Source organism: Engraulis encrasicolus, chromosome 18 (assembly GCF_034702125.1).
Source record: "Engraulis encrasicolus isolate BLACKSEA-1 chromosome 18, IST_EnEncr_1.0, whole genome shotgun sequence".
Lineage (NCBI taxonomy): Eukaryota > Metazoa > Chordata > Actinopteri > Clupeiformes > Engraulidae > Engraulis > Engraulis encrasicolus.
This window is the reverse complement of record NC_085874.1, coordinates 16,909,251-16,934,329: the sequence shown is the minus strand read 5'-3', so window position 1 is coordinate 16,934,329 and position 25,079 is coordinate 16,909,251. Positions and strand designations below refer to the sequence as shown.

At 45.8% G+C, this 25,079-nt stretch overlaps 1 protein-coding gene across 1 annotated transcript; it reads right to left on the bottom strand.

Annotated features, from left to right (window-relative positions):
* Positions 1-174: 174 nt before the first annotated feature.
* On the bottom strand, positions 175-20,306 carry myb (v-myb avian myeloblastosis viral oncogene homolog). Its single transcript, XM_063223123.1, has 15 exons — positions 20,192-20,306; positions 17,700-17,817; positions 16,317-16,388; positions 13,307-13,399; positions 10,824-11,044; positions 10,087-10,351; positions 9,321-9,380; positions 8,552-8,656; positions 6,929-7,078; positions 5,499-5,632; positions 5,081-5,192; positions 4,711-4,836; positions 3,680-3,778; positions 2,816-2,920; positions 175-2,295 (listed from the first exon to the last, which is right to left on the bottom strand). The coding sequence occupies exons 1-15, from the start codon at positions 20,215-20,217 to the stop codon at positions 2,185-2,187; spliced, it is 1,797 nt and encodes a 598-aa protein (XP_063079193.1). The 5' UTR covers positions 20,218-20,306; the 3' UTR covers positions 175-2,184.
* Between the last annotated feature and the right edge of the window lie 4,773 nt (positions 20,307-25,079).

Genomic DNA, 25,079 nt, shown 5'->3' with positions numbered 1-25,079 from the left:
ATTGTAAATTGACATATTACGACTTGGCCTTGTAGAGTTCTAGTGATGGATTTCTCCATAAAGGATGTTGATTAAAATCATCAGTTCAAAGTTTTCTACATGTCACGTGACCCTTGCAAAGAGTTAATATTAAATGTACAGACGGGAGAGGAAACCGCAGTTGCAAAAACACACTTTATTTACAAAAGGCAGTAAACAAAAGAAATTACTTATAAAAAGGATTCGTAACAAAACTTGGCTTGCCACTGTAGGGCGTGTATAAAAAAACACTAACTGAAATGGATTCAATATAAAAGGCAGCACAAAAACACACATTTTATAAAAGTGTTAATGTTGGTCAACAGCTGTAGTATAAAATGCTTCGAATGCTGATAAATTCGTTCTTTTTTTCATGTAAAAAAGGCAACTAATACAAAGCAGTCATTTTTTTTGCTGAAAAGTGTTCTTATTTGAAATCATAACACAAAGAATGAGGAGTTGTAAAACCTCTGTCACAAATGCAACACAAATTTGTTTTGTTTTTTTTAGTATAGAAATGATTGTTTTCAGTTCAAGTGCAGTGTTTTGTTGACACTAAAGCTCTGCCTGGTGTTGCTTAGAGACATTGTCATTCACTTGCCCAATGCAGCTAGACCACCAGCGCTACCTTACAGCAAAACTTGGGCTTTTGTTCAGTGAAGGACATATTCACAGGGCAACCCAGACAAGTATAATACCACAATTTAGCTTGTTTAGGTATTGTATATAAAACACACATTTTACTTTTGTAAAAGTTAACACTTTTACCGGAATGTCTACATCCCATTGGGGTGACCCATCAATGGAAATCGTCGGGCTGGAGTGCTACTGTGTTGAGCTGCACATATAAAGAGACTCTACTCAACACTTTGATTGTCAATATCAAGACACCATGAAAATGACACTGCAAATCAGTTCATTTGATTATCAAAATATGTCTTTTAAATGCAGGTAAAACATTTTTTCTTTTGTGCAATGGCTAACTACGGCTATACATAGAAAACAGTTGGCTGCCATAGCTATATCCACAAGAAAACTCACAATATGGAAGATCATTTGGACCTGAAAAGGGACCCTGGAGGGTGCCTTTGGTAAGGCAGCCATTACACAGGTCTTAGCCAATCACAGAGGTCATGTAAACCTGAAATATCCGCCCACCACCGCCCAAGACAATGTGGATCATCGATTGACGTGATCAATCGTCCATCAATCGGTTAGCCACATAACTTGAAATGGCAGGTGTTAGCGGTGTTTGTAAATGGCTTGGAGTGCTTTAGGGCAAAGCTGACCGCAATGCACCTGAGAGGTGGCCCTTCTGAAATACATAGGTTCAACGCTCACATAGCAAACTACTTAAGGGTTTTTCAAAATTACCAGATTTTTTTGTTTTAGAAATTTAAAGGAAAAAAATCGTGATAATGCTTTAAGGACGCACAATCTGCATGCACAGGCACACACACAGGCACACGCATTCACACACGCACATACAAGTGTGATTTCCCATGTTGAAGGAGTGTAAACACACACACACACACACACACACACACACACACACACACACACACACACACACACACACACACACACACACACACACACCCCTGCTTTATGCACGAGTAATTAATTAGTGAGTCTGCAGCACGGTAACACTGATGTCAAACATTGCTGACAAGACTCTAGCTCTCTCTCTATTCCCACATCCCCCTATGCTTTACAAAACAATAAATTATTACTATAATTGATCTTTATATTAATATTAATATTAATAACACAGGCTGAGCCCATCATGAGAAGTCTTTTCCCCCAAAATATACAAAACACAATGATAAAAAAATGAACAAACAAACAAACAAAAATAACAAACAAATTAAAGGACGACAAAGTGATAGAAATGAACACACACGTAATATCGCAAGTATCTTTGGTTGGCTGTGAAAAAATCCAACAAGTGTATAAAAAAATTCTCCCAAATTTGTACCAAAAAACAAAACAAAAAAAACAAAGACAGTCTTGTCAATGGAGTGTTTCTCAAGTTCACTGGCTTTGAATATACGGAATATATATATATAGTTGATCCTGTCCTTCACCTCTGTTTCTCTTGTGTTTCCCTCTCCTTCTTCTTCTCTTTCTTTCGCTCATAACATCTATCTCCCCCCCTTCCTTCATCTACATCACCAGCGTGCGTGTGTTGAAGGAGTTGTGGAGTAGGTGTGTGTGTTCGGAAGGCAGCATCTGCTCCTCCACCTTCCCAGTGACCACCTGCTCCCATACGCTCAGCTGCGGAGAGAGACACATAGAAACATGGGCTATGAGGAAGGAGCTACAGCAGACCAAGAAGTAGACCAAGATGGAAAAGTAGACCAAGAAGCGTGTGTGTGCTGTACTGTGGTGTGTGTGTGTATGATGTGTGCTGTACTGTGGTGTGTGTGTGTGTGTGGTGTACACTCTAAAACTTTGAAAGCCAATTTATCGTAAAAAAGTAAGTTGTAGCATGCTACACGGATCCATTGACTTTCACTAGCTTAGCGACATGCTCCCTCTTTTAACTTGTCTTAAAGCAAGACAACGGCTTACATGAAAAATAAGACACTTTACCACCTTTATAAACCCCGGCCAACGATTTTAACTGTATTAAGCCCCAAAATAGTGGCATACCCCTTTAAGTTTGTAAGTTTGACTTAACTCAACTTGAGGATTTCTCAATCTGAGGCAGCATACTTTTTAACGTTTAACTGGCTACACACTGCACCTGTGTCCTTGTACATGTGCGTGTGTGTGTGTTGAAAACGTGCATCACCTGCAGTGGGTTGCCCATGTTCTTGCAGGGCAGGTGGAAGGCCCTGTGTCCATCTTCAGATTTGGCAGAGCCAGGTAGCATCAGCACAGAACTGGTCAACAGGTCCTGAAGGAGGAGAGAGAGAGAGAGAGAGAGAGAGAGAGAGAGAGAGAGAGAGAGAGAGAGAGAGAGAGAGAGAGAGAGAGAGAGAGAGAGAGAGAGAGATCATCAGATAAGTGATCAGGCAGAACACAGCAGATTGCGTGTAGTGACATTACTAAAAGACAAAGGCGAAGTGGAGTGATAAAGGGAGTGTGCGTGTGGCAACGTGAGAGACAAACCGAGAATGGAGATGGTGTGGAGACATCACCAAATGACAGACAGGAGAGCAGCGTGAAGACACGAGAGAGAGAGAGAGAGACAGAGAGAGAGAGAGACAGGATAGCAGCGTGAAGACACGAGAGAGAGAGAGAGACAGACAGAGAGAGAGAGAGACAGAGAGAGAGAGAGAGACAGGAGAGCAGCGTGAAGACACGAGAGAGAGAGAGACAGACAGAGAGAGAGAGAGAAAGAGATACAGAGAGAGACAGAGAATCACACACCTCTAAACATACAGACACACATACACACACACGAACAGGTATATGCTGTACATGATGCATAATGTATGTGTGCAGGGCATGCACAGGTGTGTGCAGAGCCTGCATTTATGTATGAATTTGTGTTTGTAGAGATACACATGTACATACGGATGTGTATGTACTGTATGCATGCATGAATGTGTGCACGGTATGTGTGTATATATGTTTGTATGTATGATGAATACTGTGCGTACTGCATGTACTGTATGTATAGGGGTGGAGGTGAGGGTCAAAGTTCACTTACAGGTGCGCTGTGGGTGGAGCCACTTGGGGGGAAGAGTTCCGTATTCAGCTCAGGCCCCTCCCACTGCAGACACTGGCTTCTCTCGCACTCGGACTCCATCTGCCACGAGGTCAAGACAGTAATGAGTCAACGACTGTAATGAGTACAATATGACTCACATGAGGGATTCATGAGGGCTCAGTGACTCACTGAGTGCCCTAAATGCTGTAGGCATACAGACAGCATTTCTTGTCTTGTTAATGCAGAGGCGCAATAACTGCGTGCAATGCAGAGGTTATCATTTGCATGCCATGATTCAAATTGTCTTACGCTGCACTGTAAAACATTGCAGATGGTTAAACTTTAAAAAGTAAGTTGCCCTGCTGCCTTAGGTTTGTATGAGTGAGCTCAACTCGAGGCTTAACTCAATTCGAGGCTTAACTCAATTCAAGGCTTTCTCAAGTTAAGTTAACTTACAAACTTACGGCAGCAGGGCAACTTACTTTTTAACGTTTAACTGGCTGCAATGTTTCACAGTGTATACATTCTGAGGCAAGATGCGTACATGCTCAGCTCTGAAGCGAGGTGCACCCTACTAGTATAAAGGGACTACTACTGTCAGAGAAATGTCCTATCTCCTGTTTGCACCCTATTTGTATAGAGCAGTGGTTCCCAACCTTTTTCTTCAGGGACCCATATTTTTACCATTGTAAGCTTTGGTGACCCAATCGCATGAGAGGGAATCACAGGATACTCTGTTTCCTGTGAAAACTCCTTAGTTATCATTTTATTCCTCAATTTGTCTTCAGTCAAAGATAGAATAAATGTTAAATGTATCACTTACATTTTGTTGCTTCTATGCATATATTAGTTTATATGCTTTGTCATTTATTTAACATTCACTATATATGGTATTAAAATGAAACCCCTTAAAATCAAGAGGGCTTCGCGACCCACTGTGGATCTTTGGCGACCCATAGGTTGGGTCCCGACCCATAGGTTGGGAACCACTGGTATAGAGGGACTACTGCCGTAAGAGCAATATATCTTACCTCCTGTTTGATCTTCTTCAGGGGGGGCAGGCTGTGCTGGTCTCCCCCAGGAGTGACCTCTGTCTCCATGGGCTCCTGCTTGATGCGGTCCCCCCCCTCCTCCTCCTGTAGTGGGGGGCTGTGACTCTGGACAAACACGAAATACAACAAGGTCAACAACACATAGGTCTTGTGCCAAGCAGCAATGGGCAAAAACAGATTCATTACTTACAATCTAGTTCAAGATATTCCAAACCACTTGGTTTTACCTGTCCAATTCAGATAGGTGATTGGCTGGTTGAATGGTCATCTGGTTGAATGGACAGGTAAAACAAGGTTTTGGAATATTTGGCCACAGAATCCATAGAGAGAGAGAAAAAGAGAAACTCACCATTTTCAGTGGTGCATATTTGATGTCGGGGAGGGCAAGTGCTGTTTTGAAAGGGGTAGGAGTGCGTGGAGAAGACTCAATGATGGAACGTCTAAGGTTAGGGGTCCTGAACCTGAGAGGTGGAAGTGAAAAAAAGGAAAAAACATTCAGGAGGGGAAGGAAATTAATGACCTTATGGTCTGCCCCGTGCTATCTGTTGTCTATATGTGTTTATATTGTCTTGCTGCGTATTTAATTGGCCCTTTTGGCGACAACTAAGTTGAAACTTGAAAAGAAAGGACAGAGAGACAGCAAATGTGGTTGAGAGAAAGTAACAAAAAATGTAAGTAACAAAAAAAACTAAATGTCACTAGCTGACTACTCAAAACAACAGCTGTAAAGACACGAAGAGATTTTTTTTAAAAAAACCCTCTCGTACATGTCATTCTCTTTCTGGCCAGAGAGGGCGTGGTCGCGGTGTAGTGGAGTGGCCAGCAGAGGCTTCTGGGAGCAGAGGGCCGAGGGCGTCGGGTCACCGTCAGAACTCTCCACACTTGCAGGTGCCGTGAAGAACTACAGAAACAAAGCGAACACATATTTAACATTTTAAATATTTAAATATTAAATATTTATTTTAAATATTAAAATATATATCTTTTCGAATCTACAAAATGCGTTTAACGAATAAGCCGGTAAAGTGTAAGTTAATGATAAGGTGTGGTTGGTAGTAATGATGGTGGTGGAGGGAAGTCAATGAGCTACACCTTGTGCTTCGCCCACTAAGACACAGTGAGGTCAGATGAGGAGAGGTCAAGGCCAGAGCTCTGGGAGAAGTAAGTTGCACCAGGAGTGACGCAACTCAACACACACACACACGCTCGCACGCACGCACGCACGCACGCACGCACGCACGCACGCACGCACGCACGTACTCACACACACACACACACACACACACACACACACACACACACACACACACACACACACACACACACAAACACACACACAGCCTAGGGTGACACTACTGTGGGGTTGTGGTGGTGACACTGAGTCAGGAAAAATGGAGTCAGAGCTGGCAAGAGACCAAACCATAGAGAGAGAGAGAGAGTGGGGGAGAGAGATAGAGAGAGAGAGAGAGAGGAAATGAGCACTGCATCATGGGTAATGAGAGAATCGGAGGGAGTTGTCATGGTGATAATTAGTCAGACAGCATGCTACATGTGGAATCACTCGGAGGACTAGCGGTGTGATTATTAGTGTTGTTGGAACGGGTGGTTGATTAGTTCTAGCTGAACGTAGCACTACCAATCATCTACTACTGTGCGTCTCGACTGATCGTCGAAACAGCCATTGCTTTAGCTACCTGGGAGGGCGAAAAGGGCAGGTGTTTTGCGCTGGGGCGCTTTGGGGTGGAGCAAACAAAGCCAGCCAATGAGAAGAGGCCACTGTCTCCGCTCTGGGCGGGAGAAGCGCCGACCCTCGCGACCTCATTGGCTGACGCGCTGTCCGTTTGGGATACGCTCCTATCAGAGAGCTGAGAGGCGTTGAGGTCACGCCAGGGGGAGAGGGCCTGAGGAAACGATGACGGCCAGGGGTCAAAATGCGGAATGCGCAAATACGTTCTGGTGTGTGTGTGTGTGTGTGTGTGTGTGTGCGTGTGTGTGTGTGAGAGAGTATCAACAGGTATACCATTTAATGTTTAAAAAGTCAACTTCAAATGCGTAAAGTGTTTCACACAGACAAGAATAAATCAAGCAATGTTACGGTATGTGAATATGATAACGGAAACCTCTATGCCATGTTTTGAGAATGTGTGAACTGTGGAGCCACGTTCCGTTTTTTTAAAAACAATTTTTTTGCACTGACCGAGTCGATCTCTTCGATGAAGCCGGGCAGGTGGTCGTGGTCGTCGTGGGCGATGGCGCTGGAGGCACTCTCCTCCGGGAGGCAGCCATGGTCCAGCGGCGAAGCGGCCAGAGAACCATCACTACGATGATGCCACACATAACTGGTAATCTGAGGGAGCGAGAGGTGGGGTTGGAGAGATTTGTATTCATTAGTATAAATGAGTGCATCTTATTTGCATTTTTTGTGCTTTGGCAATACATTTAGCTATTCGTCATGCCAGTGAAGGTCTTTGAATCAAATCGAATTGAACTGAATTAGAATTGAATTGAATGGGGGGTGACTGTGACTGTGGGTGTAGATGTCGTAATGTGGGAGCATGTGTGTCTGTGTGCGTTGTGTAAGTAGTATGTATTTTGTATGTGTGCATATGTTATGTGGTGTGTTTGGGTGAGCATGAGAGTGTTTCTGTGTGTGTGTGTGTGTGTGTGTGTGTGTGTGTGTGTGTGTGTGTGTGTGTGTGTGTGTGTGTGTGTGTGTGTGTGTGTGTGTGTGTGTGTGTGTGTTTCTGAAGGGGAGACTGAGAGAAGGGGAACTAGTGAGCCAGGATGGGTGGTGTACAGTGCAGGGGGGTGTTGCGAAAGGCATACACACACACACACACACACACACACACACACACACACACACACACACACACACACACACACACACACACACACACACACACACACACACACACACACAGAACACTCTGTGGTGAGATAAGGGTGGCGTTGCATCAGAGCTGCAGTTGGTCTGCGAAATAGACCCCCCCAGATGCTTCCTACAATTACACATACTACCCACACTGGCATGCACAAAAAAGCAACGCAAAGTGTGTGTGTGTGTGCGTGCATGTGTGTGTGTGTGTGTGTGTGTGTGTGTGTGTGTGTGTGTGTGTGTGTGTGTGTGTGTGTGTGTGTGTGTGTGTGTGAGAGAGAGAGAGAGCGAGAGACAGCAAGAGAGAGAGTGAGAGAGAAAGAGAAAGAGAGAAAGAAAGAGCGAGAGAGAGAGAGAGAGAGAGAGAGAGAGAGAGAGAGAGAGAGAGAGAGAGAGAGAGAGAGAGAGAGAGAGAAGGAGGAAAATAGTGTATCAGTGTGTACAGGGGCTTGATATGGTGGATGTGGCCAAAGGCTCCACACCTTCCCCACAGCGCCAGGTTGTTAATCAAAAACACTATATTCAGTGTGTAGTGTACCAGCATAAAGCACACACTCCCCAAACCCCCACCCCAACCCCTAACCTTCCAACACCCGCAGACAGACACACACACAAGCAACATGTGCGTACGCTCACACACCCACACATGTTGTGCCACCATCTTTGTGGGTGCTGCACACACCCAGATACAGAAGTGCATAAACGCTGACACAAACTCACACACATACGCTGATGCCCACAGGCTTACGTGTGTGCGCGCACACACAAACTAGCACACAGACACACACATGCAAACACATACACAAGGCTTACGTGACACACACACGCACACACACACGCACGCACGCACACACACACACACACACACACACACACACACACACACACACACACACACACACACACGGGAAGAGGCATTCAAGTAAAAAAAACCCTACTCACTGGTAGGGCTTGCTGAGCTTTGAGTTCGTTTTCTGTTGACATGAGAAGCATCTCGATCTCCTTCACACGCTTCTCTTTCTCTGGGTCCTCATCATGATAGTGTCTCTGATGGCGAGAGAGAGGGAGAGAGGCAGAGAGAGAGAGAGAGAGAGAGAGAGAGAGAGAGACAGAGAGACAGAGAGAGAGAGAGAGAGAGAGAGGAATACAAAGGCAGAGACAGAGAAAGGAAGAAATTAAGAAATAAACAATACCGGTAAGTACACAACAGAGGTAAGAAAGTAAACAACAGGTAGATTGACAAACAAAAGACTATGATTTAAAGATTTGGTTACACTTTCCTTGACGTCGGCGTCATACGAATGACATAACAGTGTCATAATAGTGTCAAAACAGTTGTCGTGACACATTCATGGATGAGTCATAATAATGATGTCAATGTCATAAATGCTTTATGGTCATGAAAAGTTGACATTGTTAGGGTTGTCTATACTATAACTGAATGTAATTTAATGACATAGTCATAAAATGTTTATGACTTTGACATAATGTTTATGACATATGCGTGACTGACACCGTTATGTCATGTGTATAATGCCGGCGTCAAGTAAAGTGTTACCAAAGATTTTATACAATATGCAGAAACACAACACAATGAGGGGACAAATTATAGGAGAATATAAAATAGAGAATACAAATGAAACAGGGCAGAGAGAAGGTACTACAAAATAAGATGGTTGACATTGACAAACAAAACCTTTCCCTGAGTTACCTGGATAGCAGCTGTCCCATGCTGGGGGAAGTTCAGGATGCTCAGTAATGGCATCGGACCCTGCACAGCCAATCAAAAGACAGAGCATAAGTCATGTGACCAATATGGCTGCATGTGATTACACCAAAGGGTGAGTTCGTGAAGTCTGACACTCTGAAAATAAAGTACAGCAATACTGTTAAAAAAGAGCATTCTGTCAGACTAAACAAATGAAATGACAATTCTGGAATTCACAAATAGTTTCAAAGAACTGGTGTGTGCGCAGGGCACTTGGAGCGCCTTAAGGAGTAGTGTAGGAACAAGCAGGGATAACGACACGTGTGGCTAAATCAGCACTCTCTTTCGGAGATGATTTATTTGACACAGGAAACATAAGCAGAGCACTGATAGAGCTCCATCCTGCCTCATGTGCGACAGGTCCACTCAACTGCTGCTCAAGTGAATGATGGAGCCATGAACTGTCACTTTAGCGCTGAGTTTTGTGCGTTTGGGTGTGTATGTGTGTAAGTCTGCTGCATACTGTATGTGTTCATAATTGTGTATTTTTCAGTGTAACGTCTGAGCATGCATGTCTGCCTGTTTTGTGTGTGTGTGTGTGTGTGTGTGTGTGTGTGTGTGTGTGTGTGTGTGTGTGTGTGTGCATGTGTGTGTGTGTGTGTGTGTGTGTGTGTGTGTGCGTGTGTGTGTGTGCGTGCATACTGTGCGTATGTGTTTTGTGTGTGTGTGTGTTTGTGTGTGTGTTTGTGTGTCCAATGTGTGCCCTCACCCGCTGGGAGTCGGAGATGTAGTAAGGGAAGTCCGGGCTGAGGGGCGAGGAGGCTGTCAGGTGGCCGCTGACCGGCGAGTGTGCGTTGGGGTGCGCGTGGTGCGTGTGGCTGTGGGCGTGGTGTGGGTAGGCCATGAGGTGGGCCTTGTGGTAGCCGGCCAGGGAGACGGGGCTGAGTTTGGGGCCGCTCGCCTGCAGGTAGCCCTCCTGCTCCACCTTACGCCGCATGGTAGAGTTCCAGTGGTTCTTTATGGCATTGTCCGTCCTGGTGGCGGAGAGGAGAGAGGAGAAGAGAGAGAAGAGACAGGAGAGGAGAGGAGAGGAGAGAGGAGAGGGGAATGGAGGGAGGAGAGGAGAGGAGAGGAGAGGGGAGGAAAGGAGAGTAGAAGAGAGGAGATGAGAGGAGAGAGAGGACAGAGGGGAAGAGAGGGGGGAGAGGGAGGAGAGGGGAGATGGAAAAAACACATTAAACACATTGGCTCTTGCATTAATTGTCCTAGTGGGGGAGGAGAGAATGGAGAGGAGGAGAAAGATAAGGAGAGAGCATGAGAGAGAGGAAGTCAGACAGACAGACAGACAATGAGAGAGGGAGCCTCTCTCACACACACACAAACACACACACACACACACACACACACACACACACACACACACACACACACACACACACACACACACACACACAAACACACACACGCGCGCGCGCGCGCAACAACAACACACAAACACAAGCCCACCTGCCCGGCAGCAGCTTTGCGATCTCGGCCCAGCGGTTGCCGAGCTTCTCGTGCGCCTGGTAGATGATGCGGTCCTCCTCCTGCGTCCAGGAGGTCTTCTTCACCTCCGGGTTCAGGTGGTTGTGCCAGCGCTCGCGGCACTGCTTGCCGATGCGGCCCTTCAGGTGCTTGGCGATCACCGACCAGCGCTTGGGGCCGTACTTCTGGACCAGCTCAATCACCTACAGGGGAAGCATAGCACTAATTCTTGAGAATCTGGCAAGCCAGGTTTTGATTTTGAAAGAAAAAAAAGTTGCTCAAATCCAAAATATAGTATATTATCATAGACAAAGGTCTTGACTGTGCAGAAAATGTTTTGGCCAAGCTCCCCACTTTCAAGAATCAGAGATAGGCAAGGTCACTCAGGTCATCTGTGCTAGTGCGGCGCTAGAGGCTCGGACCTGCGACCTGTCAGTCAGCACTCCAGTTCGGGCACGGGAGGCACGGCACGATACCACCAGAGATTCTTTAAGTATAGAGATATGCCAACATAATAGGTTTCTATGGGCACCTAACATGACCAGGTTCCGGTCTGCCTAAAGGGGCGTGTCATAATGCTCCTACATTGAATAGAACAGTCCTCAGATCTGCCTAGGTCTGCCTAAAGGGGGCAATAATAGAAGCAGGAAACAATGGGCCAATGGAACCTCTCTCTCTCTCTACTCTCTCTGACGATACCACTCAGCTAAAGGTCCAGACCGATCGCTCACCTCTACCGATAATATATGAGGTTGTGGGAGGGAGACTTTACTAATATTCTACGCCAAACTCTGCTAGTTGGTACGAGGCCACTTTATTTGCAGCACACGGCCCATTTCACATAGAAACCGCTAACCCAATGTGCTATACATAGGGTGATGTAGATAGGGGAAGAGGAAGAGGGAGAGGTGAAGAGGAGGAGTGGGGGAGAGAAAAGGATAGGATGATAATAGATACGTAACATCTTTGCAATATGTAGATTGTAATATGGAGAGGAGCAGACCGTGAAATGGTAATGAAATGAGAAATGGGAATAGAGAGAAAAGTGGAGCAAAAGAGAAAAACTAAAATGTGATAAACGTGATTAGGGCTGTAGTGATGATTGTGAAAGACACGCGCACACAAAAACAACAAAGCACAAGGGTGAAAGGAAAGCCAGCACAGACAGACAAAATAAGAGAGAGAGAGAGAGAGAGAGAGAGAGAGAGAGAGAGAGAGAGAGAGAGAGAGAGAGAGAGAGAGAGAGAGAGATTGAAAGATAGGACAATGAGAAAATAACAAGCAGACAAAGGTTGCAAAAGCAGCACAGACAAAGGAGGAGATGGATTGACAGAAAACAGGAAGGACAGAGGAGGAGAAAGAGAAAGCGAGAGAGTGACAGAGCGAGAGAGGGAAAGCCTATATCATGACTTTCACAGTTTACATTCACCCACTCAACTCTCACATGGACAGCTGAAGGAGCTCTGTGGGTCTGACCCCTGCTGGTGAAATATAAGAACTGCACCTCGTCTACTGAAACCTCCTCCATCCTGCCTATCCTACTACAACCAAACATCTTCTAGTAGAGTGAGATAAATCAAGCCCCGTACTTTCCCTGGATCTATGTGACGGTAGGTGAACACCCCTTTAGGAGATCTTAGGTTAGGAGACATTTAGGGAGACTTTAGGTTGTGAATAAATTGGAGTTCCTTCACCGATGTAGATGGCGGTAGCGCACATCATCATGCAAGCCATCGCCAAACGCCACAGGAAGAGAAGAAGAAGAAGAAGAAGAAGAAGAAGAAGAAGAAGAAGAAGAAGAAGGTGACAACGCCCCCTCAGAAGTCCGAACTTGAGCTCACTCCTTTGCATTGGGTGGGTGGGGTTTGCGGTATCTTACTCGACTAGAAGATGTTTGCTACTACTACTACACATATATTTTTATACCGCACACCACACGACCACAAAGTCAGCAGATCAGCGCCATGTCCAATGGCAGATCACTCCACAAGTTGCTATATGAGGGCCACTTCTCCTTTGAATGTTTAAGGATATGAAATCAGAAGGGTGCATGACTTGGACTCCCTATTCTTTTATTGAGGTCTGCTGTAGGCCTACCATACCGTACGTGGGTTGTCTAAGGGGGTTCCCGTGCTCACCCATTATAGAAAGGGAGTGTGTTTCTTTCTCTCTCAGTCTAATATGAGCCGAGCGCTACGCTTACAAAAGGGCAGTGTTAATTCAACACTTTGAAGTACTCAAGTACTCTTGGACTTAATACACTCTAGAAGATGGTAGCCCCTTAATGCACGCCGTGCCATCTGAGGCACGCTGTAATAGTCATTGGTAACAACAAATTTAACAGGTTAAATTGGCTACCTACGCGTTGAGTCAACATTGCATTTTTATAGTTTAACAGGTTTTATGTTGCGGAAAAAACAAACAAACAAACAAAAAGCCCAAATCCAAATGACATTAAGTCTTACCCTCTGGTCCTCTTCCTTGGTCCACGGCCCCTTGATCAGTTCGGGGTTCAGAACCTTCTGCCACCGATGCTGACACTGCACATCAGAGCGGTTCTGTGACAGCATGCAAACACACACACACACACACACACACACACACACACACACACACACACACACACACACACACACACACACAGACACACAGGCACACACACACACAGACACACACACACACACACACACACACACACACACACACACACACAGACACACACACGCACACATACACACACAAAGAGAGAGATAGAGAGAGAGAAGTCAGTTTGTGGACTTAGATATATATCATGTCTCCAGCTCATCCTGTTCCAAGGAATCGATATCCCGAGTCTGTTTGTGTAGAGTTGCATGTGTGTACAGGTGTGTGTGTGTGTGTGTGTGTGTGTGTGTGTGTGTGTGTGTGTGTGTGTGTGTGTGTGTGTGTGTGTGTGTGTGTGTGTGTGTGTGTGTGTGTGTGTGTGTACAGGTGTTCCTCCCTCTGGAATGTCAAACGGTAGGTGAGTAACACTAATGTCCTGGAGAGAAGTCAGGTGACTTGGGAGGGAGCAGGTGACACCAGTTATTTCAGTGAAGAGTCGTAAGCGAACCACCAGTGACTGTGTATGTGCATCTGGTAACATTCACAGTCATAAAGGGATAAGTAAACGCTTGTTTGCCATTTGAAATCAAGCCGTGTAAACAACGTTTATGGATGTTTACTCTTCGCTTTATGGCTGACTGGATATGTGTTGGGTTGCTATCACTGCTGTTGCTGCGTGCTGCAAAAGAGCGCCAAAGTGGTACACAGTGTGTCTTTGCTAGAATCTAGCTCAGGGGTTCCCAAACTTTACCATGACAAGGCCCCCCATATACTGGCCCCCGCAGACTATTTTTGTCTGTGCGCCCCCTTTCCCAACCGTAGTCTATGTCTGTCTGTCAGTGCCCCATGAGGATATCAAATAAGGATTAGTTGCATGTTCGGAGATGCAATAGATTATTATAATGAATAGTATTGTAATACTAACTCATGGGGATATTGTTTAGCTGTAAATTGTTTTGGTATGATTTAATTATTCATTTGTCTAATTTTGTTTAGCAATGCTTTTTTCCAACTTGCTGCCTGTTCTGTTCTATTCAATGCTAGGAGTATTATGACACACCAATTTAGGCAGACCGGACGGAACCTGGTCATGTTAGGTGCCCATAGCAACCCATTACATTGGCATATCTCTATATACTTAAAGCATCTCTGACTATACTGTGGAGTCAGTAGCTTCATGCAGTGCAGCACTCTTTCTGTCCAGCTATCCCAGTGTCACCCAGAATGTGATAGCATCTGCAAATGCCATATCATATTTTTTGTGATAATGTAATAGGCTATGTAATGTGTAATGTAATATGTAATGTAACGTCTCTGTATTACATCTACTGTCTCCCTATCCACCGTATGTCAGTCATGTCACAGTGACCGGCGGCGACAGGCAGTGGGCAGAGTGCGTACTGTAAGTGAGACTAGCAGGTGGTTGCTGTAAATGTAATGTAATTTACCGTAATAATGTAATAACTCCTGTGGGCAATGTGATGCAACGTCATATCTCTGTAATATGTGATGTACTGGTGTAATGTAATGTAATGAAAGTGAATCAGCCCTATATTATCTCGGTAATGTCTACTGTCTCACTATCCTACAATACACTGTAAAACATTGCAGCCAGTTAAACGTCAAAAAGTAAGTTGCCCTGCTGCCTTACATTGTGTAAAATCAACTTGAGTTGAGTCTCGAGTTGAGTCAAGCCTCAAGTTGAGTTAACTTACAAACTTAAGGCAGCAGGGCAACTTAGCTTTTTTAGGTTTAACTGGCCTGCCATGCTTTACAGTGTATGTGACTCATGGCACAGTGGCCTGGCAGACACGCAGGCAGGCCAGGCGGGCGGGTGGCAGGCATAGTGTAGTGTGGGTGATCTCGGAGTGGCAGGTGGTCGCTAGGCTGTCTGTCTGTCCTCTCTCGGGGTTACTGCTGGAAATGAAACACAGCCAGTTTCCTATTCTCGCTCCATTCGGCTCTGCTTGGCCTATCACAACTCAGGGGCCCGGGGCCACAACAAAGCTGCGTTTATATTTGGAGAAATGAAAATTTGCCTCCCCCGCCTCCCCCAACACACACACACACACACACACTCCCCATTATGCTGCCGTGCCCTGTCAGATACAAATGATATGTTTGTGTGTGTGTGTGTGTGTGTGTGTGTGTGTGTGTGTGTGTGTGTGTGTGTGTGTGTGTGTGTGTGTGTGTGTATGCGTGGCACTGGCAGGCAGGTGCACCCTATAACAATGCTAGAAGCCATCCCTTCCCCCTTCCCAAACACACACACACACACACACACACACACACACACACACACACACACACACACACACACACACACACACACACACACACACACCTTTCTAACCCCCAGTTCCACCTGGGCCAAGAGCCAAAACTCCACAGCCAATGGGAGTGCTCCATCCAAGGCCATTCATTGGCAATGCAAATCAGACAACTCGTACAACTCACTCACTCACTCACTTATGTCAAGGCACTGAGACACACACACACAGCCTGACACGCGCGCGCTCGCACACACACACACACACACACACACACACACACACACACACACACACACACACACACACACACACACACACACACACACACACACACACACAAAAGCAGGTGTCTCCCCCCCTCTCTCTCTCACACACACACACACACACACACACACACACACACACACACACACACACACACACACACACACACACACACACACACACACACACATACACAGACACACAGACACACATACAGACAGACAGACAGACAGACAGACACACACACACACACACACACACACACACACACACACACACACACACACACACACACACTACTACACACAAACTACTACTACTACTACTACTATTCATGAATGCAAGTTCTACTTACAGGCAGAAAGCTGGCGATCACCTTCCAGTCTTCAGTGCCATGGTGTTCCACCAGCTTCTTCAGCTTATCGTCCTGGTGGAAAAGATTTTTATTTTATTAACATCACAACCTCTACGTTCATTTTTCCTGTTTATATGTGTATTTATTGGACTCTACAAGTTGGGGCAGTGCAACCACTATTGCTGCCCGGGATCCTGATCTTTCTGGCCAGAATGCAGCGCGGAGAGAACTACCGTGCATAAAACCAGCGGTATATACATGTATGAACTCATGGGGCCTGTTATAAATTAGCTGTAACCAGAATGGCAATGGCATGCAATTGTATTACTTAATACTCTGCGTTAATATCACTATAGGACTATAGTAGTTAAGGTCTTTCAATGATTAGCACAGCGCTCCACTGGTGGAGTTCCACTGATGTACATCCACTGGTGGAACGCATTACAAGGTGAACACATTATAAGGCTACTGGATGGGCCTTGAGGGCCCAGGTTTTGGGGACCAGAAGGGTTTTCAAGGGGGGCTGATCTATTAGGTAGCACAGTTTATATAACACAGTCCAAATATTTCGTTTTTGCCCGGGGAACTCGTTTCAATCCGTCCCTGCATTACAACTGTAACACTCGTGTAGTAACACACAATTCAGCACGAACGAATGATAACAATACACTTGACTTGCACCGCAGGTTTCAGGTTTTAGGTGTGTGTGCCCCTGGAGAGATTTGCATGGGGCTTTGCATTCTTAATTACACAGTGGGCCCAGTGGCATGTTGGATCAGGCCTGATGATAGACATCGCACAATTGTCCATGCAGCTAGGAGGGGTGTCTAGGAAGACATTGTTTGGATATGTAAAGCAAGCGCCTCATCGTAGGCCTCGTGGTGACGAGTGCAAAAGAAGTGATGACAAGTGAGGAGGACAGGGATTGGCCAATGGCAGTGCAGTGAGGAGGACAGGCAGAGGGGGGGGGGGTGTAGAGTGGAGGGCATTGCACACTGTTGAGATGAGGAAACTAAGGTTGGTAAGTAGTAGCCCCTTAATGCACACCATACCTCCAGTGGCACGCTGTAATAGTCATTGAAGAGTTAACTACCATAGCACTACAATACTATGACATAATACAGGGCCTTTAGTAAGGCACCACGACTTGGTCATTGCCATTCTGGTAACAGCAATTTTATAACGCCGTGGTTAACATTATATATGTTATGGATGTCTGATGACAAAGAAAGGAATACAGACAGATGAATTCTGGGAGATAAAGAAAGACAAACAGATGACGTGTGGTGTAGATAAGATAGACAGAGGCCTTCACACACACACACACACACACACACACACACACACACAGACACAGACACAGACACACACACACACACACACCTCTTCCCGCGTCCAGCGGGTCTTGCCCAGGTGTCGCTTGGCTCCTTTGCTCAGCGAGCCGTCGTAGTCATGGTCATACGTCTCCACCTCCTCATCGTCCTCTTCACTACTGTACACACTTCAGAGGAGAGAGAGAGAGAGAGAGAGAGAGAGGGAGGGAGAGAGAGAGGGAGAGAGAGAGAGAGAGAGGGAGGGAGAGAGAGAGGGAGGGAGAGAGAGAGAGAGGGAGAGAGTGTGATGGGCGCGAGAGGGGGGGTGGGTAAAATTATAGATTGGGGACAGGGTGAGGGTCAAAATAATTAAGGAGGGGAGATTTTAAGGGAGCCAGAGGGGAACAATGAAAGTAAAGGATAGAGAGAGGGTGAGAGAAAGAAAGAGGAGGGAGGTAGAGAAAGAGAGCCGAAGGAGGAAGGAAAGAGAGGGAGGGAGGAGAGGGGTGTCAGAAGAAGAGGGAGAGAGAGAGTGAAAGTGAGTGACGCAAGAACAAGACACACCAAGACAACACCACATACTCCCCTTCCAAGACACACACAAACACACACACACACACACACACACACACACACACACACACACACACACACACACACACACACACACACACACACACACACACACACACACCATGGAGGCTAAGGAAAAATAATAAATAATAAAAAACAGGATAGCAGACTGACTAAACCAGTCAATCCTGCAGGATTGGGTACAGATTATACACTAGGATGTGGAGAGAACATAATTTTTTTGAAAAACTGGTTCTGATGTTTTCGGTTTCCACAGAGACTCTGCGTGCGTGTGTGGATGATGACAGCCAGTGCACGTAATCTTTTTTTTCACAACCTGTGCATGTCTGAACCTGCGTTTATATTGTTGGAGCAATCCCTATTATCACTCCACCTGCTATAGAGACAGCCAATCACGTGCTTTGGGACAAAGGCAGGGCGAGAGGCGACATCGGCAGTGGCCTCTGAACAACGGGGTTCGGTGGATGGCGACATGGAGAGGTTTGAAGGGCAGCGCCGGTGTGGTGGTGTTGCTATTACGCAGGCAGCTTCTCGCTGTCCGATGCACGATTCAGATAACTTACCACAAGTATAGACTACATCACACACACACTTTCTTGGGCAACGCGGCCTAATGGACAACTGTACCACAGAGACGACCACTGTGTAGTGTTCCACTTGTGTATATAGGCGATATATATTTTAATCCCGAGCTTTATTTCTGGTTATGATAATGGGTGCAGTTTAAAAGAACACAATTACATTCAGTTCCACTTTTCTGGCGATGTTATATCTATTAGTGACTTGGCAAAGGCCGGTATACTAGGCCTATGAAGGAGATATACATTATTTTCAATAATAATCAGGGGAAACATAATAACAGGACAATCAAAGAAAGGCAAGTTGTCCTCCCACGCTACCGCGCGTGTTCGTGGTTACCCACAGTGATATTTAAATTCCTGGTTTGATTTCCACTTGGTGTCACATATACAATCAATAAAAGCAATCCTTCTTCATCTTTCTCCAACATTTATTAGACAAGCGCGCTCACATACACCATCAGAGACAAGTAGCCCACGCTGAAGCAACAAGTGCACAGCCACAACTTGGATCACCCGCACTCGCGTGGCTGATGGACCTGTGTCGCTAAGCCATGACGCTAAAAAGTCGCTGACAATGTCGAATGAAGACTTAAACATTCATGTAAACTAATGATGTAGCGTAAGACACATAAACAACGCGCGGGAGACATCAGTTCAAGGCGTTCGGATTTGAACACGATTTTACGCATGCATATGCGCGGCATACGAGCAACAATGTGACAAACAAGTGTCCAAGACTCAGCAACTTTTAAGAACAAACCGCGGGAGAGTACAGAAATATATACTACTTGGTTCATATGAGCGGAAAATACCCATCACAATTCATTGCAACACTGAACAAAGTGGTTTTAGATAGGTCTGAAATGATTATTCGAGCCGTTCTACGCACAAAGTTGAGGATACTTTTACGAATGTGGGTTAACTCCGCACAAGCCTTGATTGATGTCATTGATTGATTGATGTAAAAAAACGACTCAATAGCCACGGAAACCACATTTCTGTTCTAGTAAGCAGCAATACCATTTAATTACGAAAAGTAACCATACATATTAGCACAAGGCTGGTGCCGAGCGGCGCGAGCACGGCGTGCAGTCGCACACATGCCATCTGTCCACCTGCTGTAGCGCTCAATCCAAAGTTGACGAATACAACCGCGCTCAAAAACACATTTTCAGTCCACGACAGATCTATCAAATAAAAATGTTTTTTCAAGAAATGACCACCAATTTCTCTCGGAGCAAATACATAATTGTCACTGGGAAGCTTCACGAAAAGCAAACGCGTTAAAATAAACAGTTGCTTACGCGCGCGGCTTTATCTGGTAGAACCAAGAATATCCTACGAGCAATTTTCAACACTCAAGTGGCACTTGTCCTATGCAGCCTACCTGTGTCTTGGCCGTCTCGTCATCATGTAGCTGCGCCGTGGGAGCCAGATGCGCTGGAAGCCGCCGTGCTCCTCTACTTGTGTGCGTGTGCGCTTACGAGTGAAGTTCTGCTAGCGAGAAGGAACCAGGTTGACATTTAAGACTGTAAACAGAGCTGGAGACAAAGCTGGCCGTGAATTGGAACCTCCTCCCTCCCGCTAAATTTGGCGCTCCTTGCTCAGCACGCAGGCGCAGTGTCACAGGCAGCGTGCGTGAGTGGACTAGAGCGGGTTTCCCACCCAACTCCCCGCTAAGTGTCTTATTATCCCTCCCTGGCGAAAGTTAGTATTTGTTTCTTTGAGAGAAAGAGGGAAGTTGAAGGTGAGGTCACCTCTTTTCCATACAAGGACGTAGAATAATGTGGCGTTACTTTTGCTGTTGTGAGCGAGAAGCCCACCCGTGCCTTCTGAGTAACAGGTTGCACACAGCCTGGTGTATTATGCGCCGGGTAATTTTAAAAAAAAAAAACTCTTGAAGTGTCTCTGCATCCACGTCTCTTTACTCAACCAGGAAGGTTCAAAATGATTCAGACAAATGAGGACAGAATGGTCCATCTCAATTTGCTTTCGATCTGTCCAAACGTGTGAGGTCAAGTCTTTCCTTGCCATTAGGCTTTCCTTGTCATTACGTGTCACTGTCCATCGCTGGGGAGGCAGGATGGATTGCACATCCCCTGATGCTTTCTGTATAGTTCTACCCTTGCGTTCCAGAAATGTTTAGAGTTGAGAAATTAAATCAACAGTTGCTGATGACTGCGTAAACGCACATTAAATGGACTGTTGGACCTATACATTTTCCTGAATTTCCCCCTGGGGATTAATAAAGTTACTCTACTCTACTCTACTGCCCTCTTATCATGTATTATCCAGAAATATGACATTGAAATGCAGAATGCATGGATGGTCTTTTATGAATCCTGGCTGTGTCAGGGAATGTGCACTTATACAAAGAGTAGGTTATATGAGGTGGTGGTGTGATTGTAATTGGTCCGAGACATTGTTTTGTAATTACCACCAGCTGTTTATTAGGGTCCAAACAAATGAAACGAAAAGTCCTCTTTCTTGCCCCAGTACTTTCTTGCTTTACTTGGGTGCACATCAGCCAGAATCACACGTATGTAGCCTATGTCCGATGATGCAATTGTGTGGTGTATATTTCTCACCCTGCTCCTCGACATTGTTGTGACATAAAAGGGACGTGTACTTCGCGTCTTCCCGACCACCCTCGCCTTGTTTTCCCATTCGCCCCCGTATTGCCGCAGTCACTTACGATTACATCTCTCAGTTTGGGCCTTTGTCTCGGCGCAGTGATGCTCATGTGATGCGGCGAGCTCGCCAGCGGCCCGGACAGGGCGTGCTGTATTGTTGTGTCCCGCGAGGGGCCCGGGCGTGCTCACCGGACCGTCACTTGAGGCGCGCGACGCAGGGGGGCGAAGTACCACTCAGAGCGCGCGCTGAACTGGACGATGACTCCGCGCCTGAAGTATTTACACATTCACTCTATTGTTTTTTACACAAAGCACATATAGGCTACCAGCACTCATTAGCATTGGGGACCTTGAGCACCACCCATTAATATACTATGGGTACAGTAGGAATATGGCTTTTATGGTGGGCTCGGGCCAGGGCCCAGGGCCCAGGGCTCTAAATTAACACTGGACAACCGGCAAAATGCTTGTGAAAATTCAGTTTGGCTGGTCAAAAACTTACTAGCCACTTTGACCCACTGGTTTGTAAGAATATCATATAGTCATTTTGGCTGGTGACAATAAAATGATTTAGAGACCTGGCTATTTCTAACTGTAGCCTATTGATAGTTTATAAGATTGCAATGCATCTGAATATAGCTATTAAGTAATTTAAACAAATAGATACATAAACAATGCAAATGGCATGAGTGTGCTCCATTTGCCTTATTATACTATTATACGTATGTATACCTTGTTTTGCACGAGAGTGTGATATGTTGCGGTGTGTGTGTGTGTGTGTGTGTGTGTGTGTGTGTGTGTGTGTGTGTGTGTGTGTGTGTGTGTGTTTAATTCCTGTATAGCGTGTGTAGTCAGTTCATGCGCCATCCCTGGTCTGGGGTGGTAAAGGCTCCAATGCCCAAGTGAACAGCACCCAATGCAGGAGGTTTCCCCTATTTTCAATACAGGTCTCTCTCTCTCTCTCTCTCTCTCTCTCTCTCTCTCTCTCTCTCTCTCTCTCTCTCTCTCTCTCTCTCTCTCTCTCTCTCTCACTCATTGTGTCTCTCTATCTATCATGGTCTGCCAAAGATGATGAATTGCTTTTACAGATGTCTTATTACCTGGTAAAGACGTGAAGCTGTTAATTGATTTATGCAGTTTTTTGAACGGCTGTCACTATATAGCACAACTGTGCTTTTGTAACCAAATGTGTAATAAAGGTGTTTTTAAATTCAATTCTATCGATCTCACTCATACACATCTTTCTTTTCTTTACTTTTATTTTCTTTAATTCTTTTCTTTCTTTCTTTCTTTCTTTCTTTCTTTCTTTCTTTCTTTCTTTCTTTCTTTCTTTCTTTCTTTCTTTCTTTCTTTCTGTCTTTCTTTCTTTCACGTGCATGCGTGCGTGTGTGCGGGCGGGCGGGCGTGCGTGCGTACGAGCGAGCGGGCGTGTGCGCGCGCGCGCACACACACACACACACACACACACACACACACACACACACACACACACACACACACACACACACATACAAAGAGAGCGAGACAGAAAGAGATAAGGGTGTAGAGTTAGGTCTTTCTTGCCAACTAGGAGTGGTCTGCCCCTCCCTATGCAAATCTTGCCAGGGGAAGCTGGGCCAGAGGAATGCAGTGCTGGGGTCTCAGTCTGGGCCTCATTTGCATGTCTTCCAGTGGCCAGGTCGGCCTGCCTTTTGTCTCTGTCGGCCTGGCCTCTCTTGCCTTGAGCTCTGCTCAGGGCTGGACTGGGGGGAGAAATAGGGCCCGGGCACTTTTTTCTTAAAACACCCCCCCCCCCCCCCCCCTAATAATCAGTGGCACAGAACTGACTCACCGGTGGGCTCCGCACCCTTGTGGGCCCCTATTTTCAGATATGTAAAAAAAAAAACTTTTTTTTAACATTTCTGAAAATAGGGGCCCAGGAGGGTGCAGGGCCCACTGGGAAATGCCCGCTATGCCAGATGGCCAGTCCAGCCCTGTCTCTGCTCTACATCAGCTCATTTGAATGTAGGAGATCCTTGTGGACACCTGACGCTTACCTTAGGCCCACGGTTTGTTTACTCATTGAGGTTGAAAGAAAACTTATCTTTACCACAGATATCACTGACAGGTTGCGGGAAAGTTTTCCCTTTTGTTGTCATGATGACAGGCTTCTGTAAACAGTGAAGGGACGGAGGGACAAATATTTACATAAACTATAGTGATGTCGCTGACACTGACAAAAAAAACTAGCCTATATTTGTTATATGCTAAGTGCTAACGCTTGGCTGTGATCCGATACAGAGTACATAATGAGAATAAAATCTTTATGAGTCATCGTTGCATACCAGTTAGGCCTACTCACATTATGAGGAGACATAAAATATTGCTTTACTTGTGTATTACTGTTCTAGATCCTTAATCTCGGATGATCCCGGATAATTATATCTGTAAATAAATAGAATAAAAACAAGTAGAAAACGGTTAGAAGACTCCAAAAGTCCAGCAGTCATTTTTTTTACGGATGTGTGACGGATGCATGTCCGGATGGAAGAGATGTGAGAATATGCCTGTGGTAGGCCTATCATAAGGCATAGTGCATGCAGATAACCAGGTCTGTGTAGTTGAAACTCCAACTCCCATTGTCATTGTGACACAGCACACACAAGTGAACTCTGCACACTGCACACACACAACTAAATTGCATTTATGCCTCACCCGTGCAAGGGGGCAGCCCTCAATGGCACCCCTAGGGAGAAGTGAGGCGGGACGGTTCCATGCTCAGGGTACCTCAGTCATGGAGGAGGGTGGGGGAGAGCACTGGTTAATTACAAAAAAAGTTGTCTTGAATGCCTTGTCCTCCAACATTTAACCAAATCATGTGCTTACTGTATGATATAGTGCAAGAGCACAATATTTGCGGCAACTCCGTCCAGCTATTTAAAAAAGATCACATTATCATGTAGTACATATCTGTGTGGTGGTGGAGGGGGTGGTGGTGGACACAGGTGAGGAAGCAAAACAATAATGTCCTGACACACCGTATTTTGGGGAAATAAATATGAATTAATTACTTAAGATGATACAGTTATATCAACTACTACTTTACATTCTCGTGCTACAAGTACACATCTTACTGCGTAAAATTCAAGTTGACATAGAGAGAACATGGCATTATGGCATGGCAGTGAAACATGAGATATACTGTATGTGGAAGTCATACCTTAAGCCACACTCACACGTGCATGTGTGTGGGCAAACACACACACACAAGTACACACACACACACACACACACACACACACACACACACACACACACACACACACACACACACACACACACACACACGCATGCGCACGCATGCGCACGCACACACACACACACACACACACACACACACACACACACACACACACACACACGCATGGACACACGCATGCGCCCACACAAGTACACACACACACACACACATGCTCACACGCACACAAAGGGAAGACCACAGGGGGGTGGGGGTGAAGGGCAAAGGGGACTGTTGTCCCGGGCCCAGGGAGGGATGGGGCCCAAAATTGGGTCCTCATTACATTACATGTATTGGATGGGGGGGCCCTTTCAGATGACTTTGTCCTGGGCCCGTCCAAAGCTGTCAGCGGCCCTACACACACA

Bases quoted from the DNA above. Each gene is read 5' to 3' on its own strand.
- myb (XM_063223123.1), bottom strand. From the start codon at position 20,217: ATGATGACGAGACGGCCAAGACACAG. The intron at 17,818-20,191 runs GTAGGCTGCATA...TCTCCTCTGAAG, and splicing joins ACGAGACGGCCAAGACACAG to TGTGTACAGTAGTGAAGAGG. The intron at 2,921-3,679 runs GTAAGTGAACTT...CTCCTCCTTCAG, and splicing joins GCTCCACCCACAGCGCACCT to GACCTGTTGACCAGTTCTGT.